Source organism: Pocillopora verrucosa, chromosome 1 (assembly GCF_036669915.1).
Source record: "Pocillopora verrucosa isolate sample1 chromosome 1, ASM3666991v2, whole genome shotgun sequence".
Classification (NCBI taxonomy): domain Eukaryota; kingdom Metazoa; phylum Cnidaria; class Anthozoa; order Scleractinia; family Pocilloporidae; genus Pocillopora; species Pocillopora verrucosa.
In genome coordinates, this window is record NC_089312.1 from 19244913 (window position 1) to 19261680 (window position 16768).

General features: G+C 35.2%; 1 protein-coding gene across 1 annotated transcript; it reads right to left on the reverse strand.

Moving 5' to 3' along the window:
* Nucleotides 1-11: 11 nt before the first annotated feature.
* LOC131788882 (exocyst complex component 6B) lies at nt 12-15775 on the reverse strand. The gene is made up of 31 exons (XM_059105979.2): nt 15601-15775; nt 15301-15466; nt 14754-14801; nt 13890-13980; nt 13566-13611; nt 13371-13433; nt 13076-13157; nt 12555-12614; nt 12166-12231; nt 11599-11673; nt 11413-11499; nt 11064-11110; nt 10444-10497; nt 9075-9147; nt 8752-8823; nt 8601-8650; nt 8272-8319; nt 7947-8052; nt 7247-7303; nt 7102-7154; nt 6420-6484; nt 6274-6320; nt 5908-5987; nt 5621-5675; nt 5214-5286; nt 4154-4260; nt 3944-4024; nt 3531-3591; nt 2956-3029; nt 2744-2856; nt 12-2067 (listed from the first exon to the last, which is right to left on the reverse strand). Exons 1-31 carry the CDS (start codon nt 15690-15692, stop codon nt 1932-1934), a joined length of 2328 nt encoding a protein of 775 aa, XP_058961962.2. The 5' UTR covers nt 15693-15775; the 3' UTR covers nt 12-1931.
* Nucleotides 15776-16768: the final 993 nt, after the last annotated feature.

Consider the following 16768-nt stretch of genomic DNA (forward strand, 5'->3'; position numbering starts at 1 on the left):
AAAAAAAGGAATTTAAACGGAAAAATTTAATCATTAATAGTCTAATAATTTGACAGTAACTGATGACATCTAAACCTACTGATCTGACATGTGTAAGTGGACAATATATACACAATTTATATTTTTAAAATTTGCCATACAAAAATCTTTCAAATCTGAATTGTGAAATAACTGAACATAATGTATTACCCTTAATCCTTTCAAAAGATACTTACGCAAAAGAAAGGTAATCTTGTATCATATTTAATTTTAGAGAAAAATAGCCTGTATATACGCCGCCAAATTCGTACTCAGTAATAAGCAATATCACTACGAGACGTAAGCAGGAAACAATTTTGAAATTGTAAATTGACCAAAAATTCGTTACTTCTAACAAAGTTAACCACTCAACAACCATCTGAAAATAAAGATTTGCACAAAAATTAAACAAAAATACTCGGTCCATATTACATCAATATGAAATTTGATCACCTCTATCGTAATTGAATTGTAACAAATAGCATTTTATATGTCGATTTACTGAATTTCTCGGGACGATTGATTGACGATTGATTCAAATACAGAAGAGAGAATAAAGGCAAACAACCAATCGTTAAATTTCAACAAGCCTTCAATAATATTCACATTCTAAACAGTTTGTAATATTGTGACCAACTTGAAGACTGTTTTCCACCAACAAGAAAACCCCCATGCATGTAGCACTGATCAGGTTTGGCTTAAAAAGTGAATTGCTTCAAATTCTATCACTATTCACTTTCAAACAGAAAACAATGCAAGTCAGGACTCGTTATTATTAACTCTTATACTTCTGTGAGTGACCAAGACATAATTTCTTCTTAAAATAATAGTACAACATAGAGCAGACGTGATGACATTAAAGAAAATGATCATTAAGGGAATTTTTTTGGTTGATCCAATACCAAATTCTCCTAACTAACATAATGAGAATTCGCTGCTAGGCGGTAAGGCGAACTGCAATTGAGATCTTAAGTATTCCTGATTACTTCATAAACTTAGAAAATCGCTATAGAAGATTTCAAATTACACATTTCGATTCAACGACGTGGACCGTTGAACTCTAATGATTAACAGCTGCTGAGCACATCTAAAGGCCTCTCCATAGTACGCTGAGTAAATTAAAAAACACAACTCTACGTCTACGGCTACCTCCAGCGAACACACTGATCCAGATGAAGCTGAACCTGGAGTAAACTAAAAACAGCGCCTTTTGAAAACGCTCTTTTCTTAGATAAATTTGATAATACGTTCTTTAAGTCCTAGTGTGGATTTTTTTACTGCACTTTCAATTTATTTATTATTTTTTTTTTTTTTTGCAGTATGGTTAGACCTATCGGATCGATGTAAATATCTGAGCAACCGTGCACCTACTCCTCCCCTAACCCAGCCACAGTCAGCTAATAACAAGGGGGAGTAGGTGCGCAGTTGCACCTTGCATTGCACGAATGCCCAAGGTTGCAGTCAAGCTTTTCTACCACTGATCACTGCAGTGTGAACGGAAAAACTTTCTCTGATTTCCAGGTCTTTTTGAAAAACGTTTTTTTCAAATTTACCAGGCGTAATGCGGATGGTACAATAGTGATAGGCTGTAATCTTTGTTAGTCTGACTTTCAAGTTATGCGCTTCATTACTTATTAGGTCGTTTTATATCTAAAGCAGAGAGTAATACGATTGTAGTTATTTACGGTCATGCTTGTCCCCTTTACTCAACTTTCACGATGTCTTTCTATGCAAAAGCATGGTTACTTAAGCCATCAAGGTACCAGAAGAGAAAGCCTTGTTCCTTCAGTGTCCTACTTCCTGACATAGAATGATCTCATATTACTGGTAAATCTGCAAATCATGGTTAGCTCCCTAGTGGGTTAATCTTGTTGTGCTGAAGATCTTAAGACCTCCACAGTTGGTAGAAGAATTCAAGACATTACAGAAGCTCCCGAAGTATTCGCATCCAAAGTCTTCAGTCGTTTCAAGATCGTTTCGTTGAGTTTTTTGCGGTCACGGTCGACTTTCTTTAAAGTTAAAATTCGCTTCTTTCCTGTGTCCGTCATCCTAAAACAAACATTGATTTCTCAAATCAGAATGTTTAATTAACAGTTTTCTATACGAGCTACCTTTCACTACTTTAGTTCCAGTTGTTTTATAGGTACTATCTTATATATATCTTAATAATTTCTTATTTCCCAGTTTTTAATTCTTAATCAGCAGGACCCCATTGATAAAAGTACTTTTGTATTGAAGGGTTATCCTTGATAAAGATTTCGATTTATTATCATCATCATCATCATTATTATTATTATTATTATTATTATTAAGCCACGTTCGCGTAGTTCGTTCGAAAAACTTTCCTTTAATGCAATTGTTCGAAGACAATCTCTTTTCACGGCATCCATACCCACATCCTTAGTAAGTTGTTATGCTTTCCCAAGCAAAGCTTAGCTTCATGATCAACAGTGTGGATAAGAAGGGACAACTTACAGATAAGTTACGGAAACAGAAAGCGGGAAAAGTAGACACTGATTAAACTCGTTTAAATCCGAACGCTGAACAAAATAAGGAAAAATTATTTTTTAAAGTTAAATTATCAACGTAAGTGCAAAAACGGCTACCAAGGCCGCCGACGGTAGCTCAATTATGCTATTCGCCAAAACGTCATGTTTAGCTTCTGAAAAAATTTTCCCCCTTTCAGTTTCGACTGGTGCCATTTTGGTATTTAAAAGGCACTTACTTCTCAAGGATTCTTGCTACATCTTGGGGGCTAACTCGACTGTATTTACTAGTTGTGTAACCATGTTCAGCGAAGTAGGTGGACCAGTCCGCATTCAACAACAAATCTACCAACTGACAAACATGTAAAAGTTCAAACAGTAAGAAGCATAAAACAATGGAGGTAGAAAGGAAACCGGGAGCAGCTTTGAAGGAGACCAACAGTAATCTTACCTGTCTTAATTCCAGAAATGTCATTTGTAGTGTGCCGTCACTTATCCCCTCTACTGGATTGGAATTGACAAACTCTGAAAGAAATTAAACAGGTTTGCTATATTATAGAGATTTATTGCCTTTTCAAATCCACCCTCTTTCGAAGCAAGCATCCACACCTCTTTTAAATAAGACTAAACCAAAAATCGTCCCTTACTGAAATAATTCGTAATAGTAAAAATCGGTTCAGTTTTTTCGGAACATAGCACATTTCCAAACGTTATTTAAGAGACAATTGATTTTAAAGATAAGCTCTCTGAACCCTAGACAAACATTATACAAAATTCATGGTAAAGTAAGTGTGAAGAAAAACCACACGGTGCCAAAATGGCGGGAAAATTAGTGAATCAAAGCAAGACTAGTTCACTGGCTTGCTCTTGATTGGTTGATTTAATAGCATCTTTGTTGTGATTGGTTACATGTCCCGTTCTGCCCAGCACAAATTCCCTGCGTTAACTACAAGGTTGCGAGACGCTGCCATATTTTAAAACGTAACTTCACTAAAAGACAAAGAAATGGGATCAAACTGAAACTACCTTCACACTTTCTAAGATCTTGGTTAAACCCGTCCAAGCCGTGCGAGTTCATCTGCTTAACCTGGTAAAAGGAGGCAAATAGTAAAAAACAATCGCAGTGAGTGGAGAACTTTTAACCACATCAATACATTTATATATTGTAAATAGGAAACGAGAGTGAGTCGCAAGAAGAGTATTTCATTTAAGACCTTGAAAACAGAATATTGAGCGTTATTAAGAATTTCCTCTAATGAATTTTAAGGGTTACGTAATGCGATATCAGCTTTCTGTCTCTATCCATGAAAGGACAGTTGAAAGTTTGAGTTACAGCCTCCTCCTGTTTCTACCAATAAAGACCAGTTATGACAGTTCAATGCACGAGTAACGAGCCAATCGTTCAACATGTTGCAAACATGGCTTTTGTGTAATCGTACCTCTTCATCTAGTAACATCTCTCTGAGCTTCGTAGCGAGATATTTACATGAAGACATGCAGGCCGTCTGGGCCACATTCCCCTGAGAAAATATCAAGAAATAAACCTAATTGAACCTGCTTTAAACCGAAAGGCAGAGCTAAAACAGTTAAGTGACAGAGAAACAGTCAAAATAGAACAAGAAGCTGTAAAATAAGTGTGTAAGACTTACCGGTAGTGTTGTGAAGTTTAGAAAAGTGGTGTGAAGATAGTCCAATAGATCCACAAGATAGCTACTGGCATGTAATCTGGAGTTCACAGGAACCCAATTGTAATTTGCTGAAAACCAACAAAAACTTTTAAATGGGTTTCACTCCCCCAACAACATATATTTTAGATTATTTTAGGATGGAAATTCTAAAAAACACGGATTAAACGAGGGGAAAAATAGCATAGCTCAGTTAAATTCATGTTTCAAGTTCTTAAAAGCTGCTGAAATTCATATTCCAATTTTCCACCAAAAAGTTTGAGTTTCTTATTCCATTTGGATTTCACAGAATGGCAAGAAGAATGCAGATATCCATAGAACACAACAGAAATAACAACGTTTTCGTTGCCGATGCTGATGATAGCTCTCCATCATGGTTAGTAATGACTTATATGAAGATGGTTATAAAATAAACAGTCACGTAAAAGAGCGCCTTGAGTGCGATAAGAGATTAAACAAACGGATGGAAAGCCTTCCCTAGAAAGATTTGGATAAAGGAAGTATAAAGCTATGAAACCTACGACAAATTATTGCAACAAAAACTTATTGCGTTACTCAGAATTTAATAATAGTTTCTTCTGCAAATTTTTAATTTAGGGGGCCTTCTTATTAACAATTACCAGGTTAAATCTGTTTTTGTAAAATAATCATTTTGGGGTTTAAACTGATGACAAGAAGCAGGGATATTTAGAACCAAAGTAAGGTGGCCATAATCGAGTTTTGGGTTAATAGTGTTGTTGTTTCTTAGTGTTCCTATTCTCCAACAACTCACGAACGTATCAACTTGTCTACTAGTCTCCTCAAACACGATTCGACTCGCCCAAGTAGCAAGTCGTCCACAAGTCAACATCGCCTTTAAATAAACCCCTCCAAGAGTCAGCTCTCTCACAAGACAACTAGCCTAAAAGTCAGCTCACTTCCAAGTTAACTCGCTCAAAAGTCGACTTTCTCACCGATCAACTTACCTATAACTAGGAAATGCATTGTATACACCCCATTTTGACATAAATATGTATTTACATACCTAACTCTACAAAGTCCTCTATTTTCATATTAAGTCTTTCGTAAACTTGTTGTTCTGCCTCAGCTCTCATATCCTGGTGAGATAAGACATGTATATTGTATCTTATACGTTACCACATCAAACAGCTTATGTTACTGGAATAAAACAACATTTTCCCTACAAACAAAATCATCAACGAAGCAAAAACAAAAACCGTTATCTACGATACATTCAAAACAAATCGCACCATACACCATAATACTATCTATGCCAGCGCACACAATATACTGAACGTCCAACTTTAAACCCTCAATACACACCCATCCACAAACTCGAGAGGTGAAAACATACAGATAAAGCCCAGCGTACATATAAATGAGGAGATGGCAACCTGGAGCAATTTAAGAGCTGTAAAATTTTCTACTTACTTTGAATGATGACAACCCATAAACTCGTGAAACATTAATTCTTTCACTGGAGGTTCTACGATTCAACACGAGCAAAGTTAAACACGATTATTTGAAATGTTCTCTACTCCACTTAATCACAGTAACTTCTGAGATCGTGGGACATACCCTTAATTTTTTTTTCAGATCTATTTTTTTGATGCAAAATACACAAAATGTTAACCTAATATAAAGGCCAAGAATAAACTATACGAAAATTTTAATTAGAAAAAAAATTTAAAAGAGAGACCAATTCAACATCTACTTACCGAGTCACTGCAGTCACATACTCTTCAAGATGATTGCAGGCCTCTTCTAAATGAATTGTGTTAATGGACATTTGAACAAGCTGTTAAGACAACACAAATGACATAAATTTAGTATCATTTAACCTACCCTGAACTTCGCGAAAATGGAGTGTACTAGCAAATAACCTTCACAAACAACTGAGTACCACCATGCTATTCATTCATCTTGTCATTTTTTCATTTATTCATTCATCTCGTTGCTCATTCATTCATCTCTCCATTTGGTCATTCATTCAATTTCATACTAAAATATATTTAATATGTGTTTACTTTAAAATAATCTATCTTAAGCCATTGATTGAATGCTTGACTTAGAGGCAGACACACCTGTGGAATGGACATTGTTGGCCTTCTAATAATAGATGTTATGCAACCTAAGAAAAAATAATGATGATATTATGTTAAAAAATTAAACAGATCACCTTAAAATTTGTTGTTTTCCAAAACTAGACTCATCCTTTAGCCAAACTCACCATTGAGTGTCCTTGTTAGTAGTAAATTTGTTGACTTTCGCACTGAATCTCCAATCTCAGTTTGACTAGAGAGAGAAAGAATGAATAACATGCCTATGAAGTTACTGTAACTACATGGAAGGTTACATGCCTTCACAAAATAGATACAGTTGTAGGTGTGGCAAATAATTGTTTACACACCTAAATATTCCTTAACTTACAAAATAAATGTGTTAGAATAAACCTTAACAAATAGTATCATTTCAGTTGTAATCACCACTGACTCTGCTATTACAATGTTATGAGAAATGTTCCATGAAATTTTTTACCACCAAACTATACCAAAAGATGCTGTGAACCAAAAGGAATCTCAGATAAGGATAACAAGTTTATGAGGGAAAGCTTATTGCAACAGCAAAAGTACATGTAAATTGCCTATGGAAAATAAGCCTGACTCCTTTCTACACACTGAAATTATCAGCAGATCACCCATTAGAAAGGTACATGTAAATGGCATTACTGTAACCATTTATTGACCAAAGACACACTCATAAAATATTATCAGAAGACAAGTGTGTATCTTGTGAAAACCTCAGAAAATAAGTCCACTGACAGTAGAAAGATCATTACCTTTTATAGAAATACCCATGGCGATCAACTATGGTGAATAAGGTACTAGGTAGTATTAGAATACACATATTACCTGACGTTGAGGTTTTCATTGAATTTTAAACATGACCTTATGTAGTGTTTGACCTGCAAAGTAGAACAAGAGGTTATTTAATATTTATTGGAAACACAGGCAGGCTATAATTTTTAGAGCACTTAACCAGCAGTTTACATAGTACCTCTTGATAGATTTTAACAACACCCTCAGAAAATGGAAGCTGCCTTGGGAAAGGATGCTAGGGAAAAAATAAAACAATGTTCAGAGATCATCACATAAGATGGATACTGTTGCACTGCTGGCAAAAAAATTTTAAAAAGCCAGAAACTACACATAGCTTGTAAACTGTAATGTTTACCTCTAATAGGAATATGTAATCAAAAGATGTTGCAATGACAACAGTGGCATTGCAATTATGCGAAAACATTCAATTTTCAATTCTGGTGTCTTATCTATGATATTGGCTTGTGCAAATAAGGTTGCTATTACTTGAGTTCAAGCAACTCAGCATGCTTTCACACCCTCAAATCATTCTATGTTGTGAATTATCACCAAAGAAGTGTGCTGCAGACTATCATGGAGGAAACCACAACACAAATAATTAAAACAAGGCACACAAATATATTGTGGTCACATAGTTGGTTAACCTGGTATCTTAAAAGACATTTTAGATGGATGATGACATAGAGATCCATAGGAACAATCTCATGGAAACCCCTTGAAAGAAGAATCACTACAGATGACCTTCCGAAAGATGCTGCTAGATGATGATGATGATGATGATGATGATGATGATGATGATGATGATGATGATGATGGCGACAATGACAATGGACCCTCTAACTCCCTTTTTAAAAACTCTAACGAAGCCTCATTAATACCTGTAGAACCTCTGTCTCATCAAAAGGAAATTCCTTCAGGATGTCATTGTACTCAGTCTCATCTTGGCAAAGCATTGGTGTATAGTTATCTTCATCAAAAATTTTCCTTTGTGGAGAAAAGAGAGTTTGTACTAAAAGCCTTTAATAATCCATTTTGCTCAAAAAAACATGAGACACTCTCACATGTAATGTACACATATATAGAATTGTGTTATAACTACAGCTTTGCTCTGAATTTACAATTACATTTCATTTAAAAGTACAGTCTATATCCAGACAACTTTTGTTACATATCAGCAATTAGGATAATAGCACCATTACATACTTGAAAATAGCTTCCCAATCCTTTGATAAAATTTCATTGTACTGAAGTCTAGAAAAAGGTACAAGAAGAAGGTTAAAAGTTAAACATAAATGTGCAAAGAATAGTAAAAAATACTAAAAGAGAAATTCTAATAAATTACACCAGACAGAAATTACTTGCTACCTATTTTGGCTACAGATGGTGAAACTCTTTAACTAATCAAGGACTGTCCTGAATAGTTTAAAGAATTGTTCAATTGAAGTGAAATGATAGATACCTTATTGACAAGATCTCAAAATTACAATGCTAGTAGTTCTTGTTACTAGTTATAATTAGGATTCCAACCTTACCTCATTTCTAGAAGAACATCAAAAATTTTATTTACATTAAATCCAAAACCCTGAAACGAAAAAGAAAAGCAAAAACAAAAATGTAAATTTGAAGATAAAGACATCCAAAATTTGTCATTAAACGTGCACAAGAGGTATGAATTATACATACTGACAGGGTGTGACAGAACCACACAATGAGTTCTTTCACTTTTAAAAGCAGGGATGGTTCTTCACAGTAGGCCTAAAAAAACAGCAGTGAGATGTCATTTAATATGTAAACCATCATGAAAAAGAAATGGAGAATGTAGTCATATGCTTTATTTGTCCTTTATCTTCCTGGTAAAGCAAAGGTTACAATGTACCCTAACTTATGCCTTTTAATAAATACTTAGAAAGAAGTGCTCACAGATTTCTTTTGATACCCTGACTTACAGTATAAAGACTGTCATGTACATTTAGGGTTTCATTTAAACCATATACATTTCTTCTTACCGATTGTGTACATGTGATGAGCACAGGTGCAATCTTGTTTGCTGCCATTTCCCAAAGATCATCAACCGTTGACCTGTTATTTACAGTATATAATTATATCAATATGTTTCATAAACAACTTGAAAACTATGCCACTGCTTGGGCCTACTGCTGCTCTTGTAAGCTATTTGATTTCCGCTTATAATAATGTACTGTACATTATTTTAACAAATCACACAAATATTTTTTTACAAAAACCTTTTTTGAAGCTTCATATTACAATCAACTAGCTTTAATAATCAAACCACTTCCTCTCTGACCACACACACTTAAGTTGTACAAGCCTCACAGTCTTCATTAACTGGCCAACGTTGTAAAGAAAAAAAAACTTGTAATAAGGGCCAGTTCACACTACACAAAATTGTTTGTTTTGCAAAAAAATCTGTCAACCCAAAACCATTTTCAATGCAAACAATTTGTTTGACCCACCAAAGTTTTCACAAGTGCCAAAAAACTTCAAAGATACCATCAACTAGCTTTGGAGGCCAACAATTTTTTGTCACACGAGAAAATCTATTGTTCCTTCCCAGATACCCTTCAACTGGTCATCACATTTCATAATTGATACCAGGCTAACTGATATTATGTATGAGTGTTTTCTCTCTGAATGTAGCCTCTTAAGAGTGTTAGTCAGTTGTCCAATGACTCTCTCCCCATTTTCAAATGTTTACAGAAGAAGGCTCCAGGGAAGTCATGCTGGTGCATGTGGGTTTCAAACCCGGATTCTACAGGTCAAGGAAATGTCTAGTACAGGTGAAAATGATGGCAGCATCGATGTCTGTTGAGCAGCTGAGTTAACATCTCCGTGATCCATAAAAGCCGAATCCTTCCCAACAAAACCAGAGTTAATTGTTGACTAACCAAAATCAGGTTTTGTATGGCAAGCAAACAGCAAAGAAGGGCCATTAAAACATATCACGGGGGTATTTTGCTTTGCAATCAGTCTTTGACTGGAAATAACTTAGAAGGAAAAGCACTGTCATGAAATCTCGGTAACTATTCTGATTGATTGACATTTGTGGTTACACAAATAATTCACACGTCTCAAGTGTGAACGCTATTATGAAAACAAAAAATTGTTGTTACAAAATTTTTAATTTTTTTGCAAATACCAAACCAAATTTTTCAGCAAGGTGCAAACAGGGCATAAGTAAAAAAAACTTACAAGTGAAGTCACACATACACATACAGTACATTTTATTTCCAAGAAATAATTATCAACTAATTCTTCATTTTCATGAAATTGACATTAAGTTATCTGATGGTAGCTACTGTCACTTTTTCCAACTTGAAATGTACTTATAGTAAATTATTAAACAGTGTGCAATACCTTGTTACAAGGCCCTTGGTTGTGTGTAGAATTATATCCTCAACCACAAAGAACCTTAAGGTGAGGGAATCAACAATTATTTCCATTTAGGGAGGTATCAAAGAGCAATAAAGAACCACAACTGCCACATTCATAAAAAAAAAAATAAATAAATAACTTTATTTAAGTGTCAGTGTATTTTAGCACTGCTGTGCTAATTGGGGACACTGTAAATAAGGAAACAAATATCGTAAATGAACAGAAACTCGTTAAAAACTCCAACTGGTAGGAGGCCGACCAGTTGGCTATTTACAAAGCGTGCAGGAGTTGAATTCGGGGCCACCGAAGACAAATCCATCCAGTGGCAGGGAGGAGGACTTGAACCCGGGACCTCCAGCTTACAAGTGCAGCGTTCTAACCACTAGGCCACGCTCGCCTCCTCCATCCTAACATTAGTATGACCTATTGAGACATACAGTGTATGGAAGGTTTCTAATGACACTGAAAGGTAAAATTTTCATAGAGGGGCTATGCTTGCCTAACTTTTCTGTGAATCAAATTTAAGATACCTCTAAGAGCAGTGCTAAGGTTATTATAGCAAGAGTTGAGTTGGATTTTGGTTTCAGCCCTGATTGACTCACCCTACAATTTGATGAAAATAAGATCTATACACTTCCAGGTTTCCATCCTGTTAGCAAAAAAATAAAGGACTTTAAAACTTATTCTGAACTTGACACAGATCCTATGGTGGATAATTAACATGCTGTGAATTTATATAATAACAATATAACAATATGAATGATTTATATAGCTTCGTTTCTACAAGATATCCAATAGCACTTTACAATAATTGTAATTAAGTTTTAATTTTTTGCAGCTTACTTACTAAGTCTTGAATATACATGATCCCTTTTGACAGTACAGAAATATGAGGCTTAAAGTATTAAGGCTCTCTATATCATACATATCAAATTATCTCTAAAAACTTACTCTACTTCCAGAGCTTAGTTCCAGAGCAAGACGAGCTTGTTTTCTTCTTTGTTTCCTGTAGTAATTATCAAATGTCTCTCTTTCTCCCTATAAGAAGAATAAGTACGCATTTAATTGCTTTTCAATTATTTCTTCCATGTTCAAAGAACTGAATGGATTGAAGGATATCATGCATAAATCACTCACTACAACAGTGAAAATGTACAAGCACTTGTACACTGGGGAAAAGTCCACCAAATCTTGAGCAGATTTGTCTAATTCCTGTAAAGAGAAATAAATCATATTTAACAACTTTTTGCTCCCTCTCTGCACTAGTATCTGCTCAAAATGAAAGCGCCATCAACGAGGGTTCTTCATTCACCTAATTTATTCATGTTTTCTCGTCACCATACTCCCACCAATAGTGCAGCTCCACTTTCTGCATATAAACCCATATAACCCATAATTCCTCCAATTGCTCTGACAAAGGGTTAATGCTCAAAATGTCAGCTTTTTCACCCTTTAGGATGGCCAATTTACATTTTCAACTCAGTTCTTAACACTAAATTACCTCTTATTAACAAACTTGACATCCTGCATGGGTTATCATAACGTAAAACCAGTGAACTTTGCTTTACAACAGAGTGCACTCACAATGTAATCTCTCCAAATTTACTTTCATTTGGTTTTAAGTCTACATTTACCAATTTTAAATTATTCTAATGACATTCTTATGACAGCAACTCTGCTATTGTAGACACTGTGCAAACTTACTTCGTCTTCTCCTTTCTTCTTCAAACCAACTCCTGGCATGAGTGTTAAGTTATTCTTTTGTATTGCCTAAACATATACAAAATAAATTGACCTCAATTAAAATTATTACAGTACAACTGTTGCTGCAGATTCACCAAAAACATGTTCCCAAATTCCAATGATTTTCCATACCAGAAAGGAAAACCAAATTATCTACCCAAATAAAAACAGGAATACAGAACTAGTTCATTTTTAGAAATTAACAAGGTTTTTACGTTTTTACTATTTCTGTGGTATTTAAGTTATCGTTAAGCTAAACAGAGTTAGCAACTAGTAATGATCAGGTAGATACAAGTAATAAAGTAAGAGCTACTGTATATACTGGTAGCCTAAAATACTCAGGAACTAACCTGTTTCATTGCTATTGAGCCCAACCGGACAGAAACCTTCCTAATTTTCTCCAGAAAATCCTACAGGACAAAAAAAGTAAAAGTCAATTCATCTCAAAGGAACAAATAGACAGCATGAATTAATCAAATCAATAACAAATAGTTAAGAGTACTCAGTCTGAATGAGTACTCTTAACTAAGACAAATTTACAAGCCAGATTGCTGCTTAAGTCTACACCAGCTCCTAAAGTTTGAAGTGATATGGCATACTAAGGGTTAATCGAAAACATTTTATCAGGTTCCCTTGACATTCCTCTGATAATCATTTAAACTCTTACGAGGATCACTATGAGAATAAGTTATCTGTCACAACATGATGAATGTGGCTATAGCTTGAATCAAGACCTTGAGATCTAGAATCCACTTCACTTGACCCTAAGTCATTGTTGAATTGCAGTTTCTTTAATATGTACCCATCTTTTCTCAACTGATTAACCAAGTATGTAGTCTATCACTGAGTTTTTTTGGAGCATATTTCTCACCCTCAGGTCACCCATTGAAGCTTCTTTGATGTGTTTTCTAACAACAGGTATACTTTCTTGCATGATCTCTGCAAATCTAAATCTGCCAGTCAAAGGCAAAGTATTTCAAGATTAAAGATAAGATATAAACTTTGACAAAAGAGAGTTAACTTAAACTAGCCATTCAAATCAAGTTAAAAGATTGAAGGTTAGGTAAAATGCTAGTACAATATAGTAGATCCAGGTACAACATTCACTAACAGTGTACATAACCAGTCAGGGCTTACAAGATCCTCACCCTAGAAGTTTAATATACCTTTTTATCCTTGGAAGATAGGTGTGTTCAAGCTGCTCCAATGTTTTTAATGCTGGGTAATACCTATTAGTAAACAATAGTTGCAGTACAACATAGTTATGAGATACGGATACTCCAAATATTAATCAAGAAGTACACAATGTAACTTCTACTTTTCAAGAATGTGAAAGAAATAATAGAGAAGAAAGAACTGACCTTCTATTAAGCATCTGATCTTTAAGTTTAGCGTACATCTCAAGCACTGCAATAGAGCATTTTTCTTTCAGAACTTAATTAAGACAAAATAGTCCCTTCACCCATTTTTAAAACATATTGGGAAAAATACTATAACAAACAAATAATAATCAGAAACTGATCTAATAATCTACCAAACGGTCTCTATTACTTCATTAAACCCATACAGAGTCAGTATCAGTCAACAAGAGAGGTACTATTTCACAGATGGGTAAGTTATCACAGCATTTGGACACAAGTTAACAGACTGTAGAGCTGGATACAACATTTTTCATAATCATTTACCTGGTAAACAGAGGCTAAGAATCTCGATTGCAGATACAATATTTCTCTGGGTTGTGCGGCAGTATATCAGGTTTTCACACTTGCTAAAGAGCTACATGCACCAAATACAAGAAGAAAAACCAAGGTTAAATTTTTTCAAACAGAATCATAGACACCACTTTTATTTAATTATAATCGTTTTTTCACAAGAATGTCTATAATAACCATCCCTTCAAAATTAAAGAAAACTATGATAAGTGTAATATTGCACATTAAGTTATTTTTAATAGAACAACAGTCAAAAATCATCATCTCTGTTTATTAATGTGGTGGCTAGACAAAGGGTAAGGTGGAGGAGGTTATCTGCTTCAAACTGATTGTGCCTCCCTTGTCTAACAACAAATTTATCTGTTAAAATGAACGACTCCTCACCGCTTTTTTTGCTGACAATTTTCAGAGGTGATAATGTGAGAAGGTAAAGATAAATCAAATCACACAAGCTGAGATTAATTAGATGCTGGGTGGCTGTGTGTTTTTGTTTCCTGCCCTTAAGGGTCGTCAGATGATTACAATCTCATACACATTTGATAATAACAAGATGTGCCTTCTTAACAAATCCATTGAAAAATACAGCATAACATTTTGATTCTCTAGAGTAAACTTTCTGAGTCCAGTTTATTTAGTTTTAAAACTTTCCAATTATCAGTCAAGAGAGAATCTTTTATTTCTAACAAATGTTGACAAAATGCTCAAGTGCACTAAAAACAGTAAAACCCCAAATGTTCATTTCTTTGCCTTTTTTTTCTTTTAGTTGTCCTAAAATTTCCCCCGTCCCCCAATAAAAATAGGGAGTAAAATTGAATTTCTATGCACATATTTACAGACCTCACGTCCTGATTCTTGCATGGATTCATTCACTTCCTTTATCTTGATCTAATAAACAAATAGAGACAGGTATAATTTTTTATTATGACAGAGAGATAATATATAACTAGTATGAAAATACACCTTAAAAAAATTTTTTGCAGAAGAACAGTGGCCTTTTTCGGACAGAACAAATCAACTAAGTAACTTTACCATGACTCACAACTGTCACCTACCCCCAGTGAAGGAATGAGCTGACATTTTTTAAAGTAATTCTAAAAAACTGCATAAAAATTCTCAGATCTGTATTATTTGCGAATCCTACCGCACTTTACGCCCAAACACTTAGATTCAAATTTAAAAAATCCATCGCAAGCCTCTGCTAAGAAACGATCAAAGTCGTGCAAAAGTGATGGCTTGATAAGGAAATAATAATTCCATGAAATGAATGTACATCTCACGAATCAATAAGAATCGAAAGTATAAACCATATCTAATATTAAGCCAGTCAAATAACATCACAATATTCTAAACACACCACTCCTTTGACATAAGTACATTCAAATACCTTGAGTTTCCGTGCTTCTCCGCGAACTTTAAGCAATTCGTTAACAGATTCGATGAAACCTTGGTAGTGATAGTTACACATCCGCTCGATGTCCTTATCGTGAACTCGTATGCGATCCTCCAGTTTATCCATAAACTCAGTGTGTTCTTCTCCATCGTAGACGGCTCTAAATTAGTCACCAAAATGAGAGTTCAGTTATAAAAAATCATTGGAGACGGCACTTCCTTCACCTCCTGTCAAAATTTGAGGCGAAGGAAGGAGGTATCGCTGCTGAATAATTTTTGATTAATATCGATTCACCTTAAGGTCGGTCCAAGAAGTCCGTCACTCGATTCAATTTCCGCTAAGAGGTGTTCAACATGAGAGCTAGATTTCGTTGGCTCTGTCCCCATCGCAATAAAATAGACCTGCTCCTTCAAGGTCACGTTATATATGGCTGCAGGAAAACACAGACCGAGCCATCCGCCATCTTGAATTAAAATCCGAGAATGTGTGAGCATGCGTGACAGCTGTTTCCTGCAACATCTTTGGGCCTCGTTTCAAAATTGGCCAAGGGCCTGGTAATGACTGATATGTCTTACATAATATGTTACCCTTTTAACAGAAGCTTTGAACAGAGGTAGCCGTGTTTCGTTATTGTATTTTGTGAAATATTTAAAGCACGATGTCAGGAGAAGCACCCATCACTACAGGTAATACACAGTTCGAAGAAAAGCCACAAGAAGGCGAGAAGAAAAAGCTAAGACCGTGCTGCGCTTGTCCAGAAACGAAGAAGGCACGTGATGCTTGCATCGTGGAAAACGGTGAAGAAAATTGTGGTGAACTTATCGAGGCACATAAAGAATGCATGAGACAGATGGGATTCAACATATGATATGAAGAAATTCAAATGCTATCAGCTGTGATCAAGGATTCAATTTTTGGACAAGGAGACAGTTTCGTTTTCAAGCGTGTAATGCGGTGAGCTGGATGATGCAACCATGGGCAACCATTAAGACACATGTAATTTACAAGTAGACGTTTAATCCTGCAAGGTCCGATCAAGTGGAAAATTGGTGAAGATTATGAGTATGCAACCTACTTTTGAGCAGCTTTTCCTAATTACCTAGAATTTCGCAGAAGTCTAAAGAAGGGAAATGGTGACGAGAGACTAGAATATTGGTTAACCTTTAACTCCCAAGATCTGGTCGTTAATTCTCCCCTCTAGCTGTCACACATTTCCTTTAAAATAAGTTAAAAGAATATGGTATTAGAATAAGAAGAAAAACTTCTATGTGATAAGTTTAATTATTCTCGTTACCTGTTTGTGAGATAGTCTATGGATCTTATATGAAGAAGATGCCCCTCAATCACTTCTGGGAGTTAAAGGGTTCAATTGTATGGGGTTCTTTCACGAAACATGTTACACCTAGGGAACAGAAATGTGAAGAGGACAGTTTTGAGGCCCTAATCATCCTTAAAAGCTGAG

Bases quoted from the DNA above. Each gene is read 5' to 3' on its own strand.
- LOC131788882 (XM_059105979.2), bottom strand. From the start codon at position 15,692: ATGGGGACAGAGCCAACGAAATCTAGCTCTCATGTTGAACACCTCTTA. The intron at 10,498-11,063 runs GTGAGTCAATCA...CCTCACCTTAAG, and splicing joins TATTTTCATCAAATTGTAGG to GTTCTTTGTGGTTGAGGATA. The intron at 8,824-9,074 runs GTAAGAAGAAAT...CTGTTTTTTTAG, and splicing joins TCATCACATGTACACAATCG to GCCTACTGTGAAGAACCATC.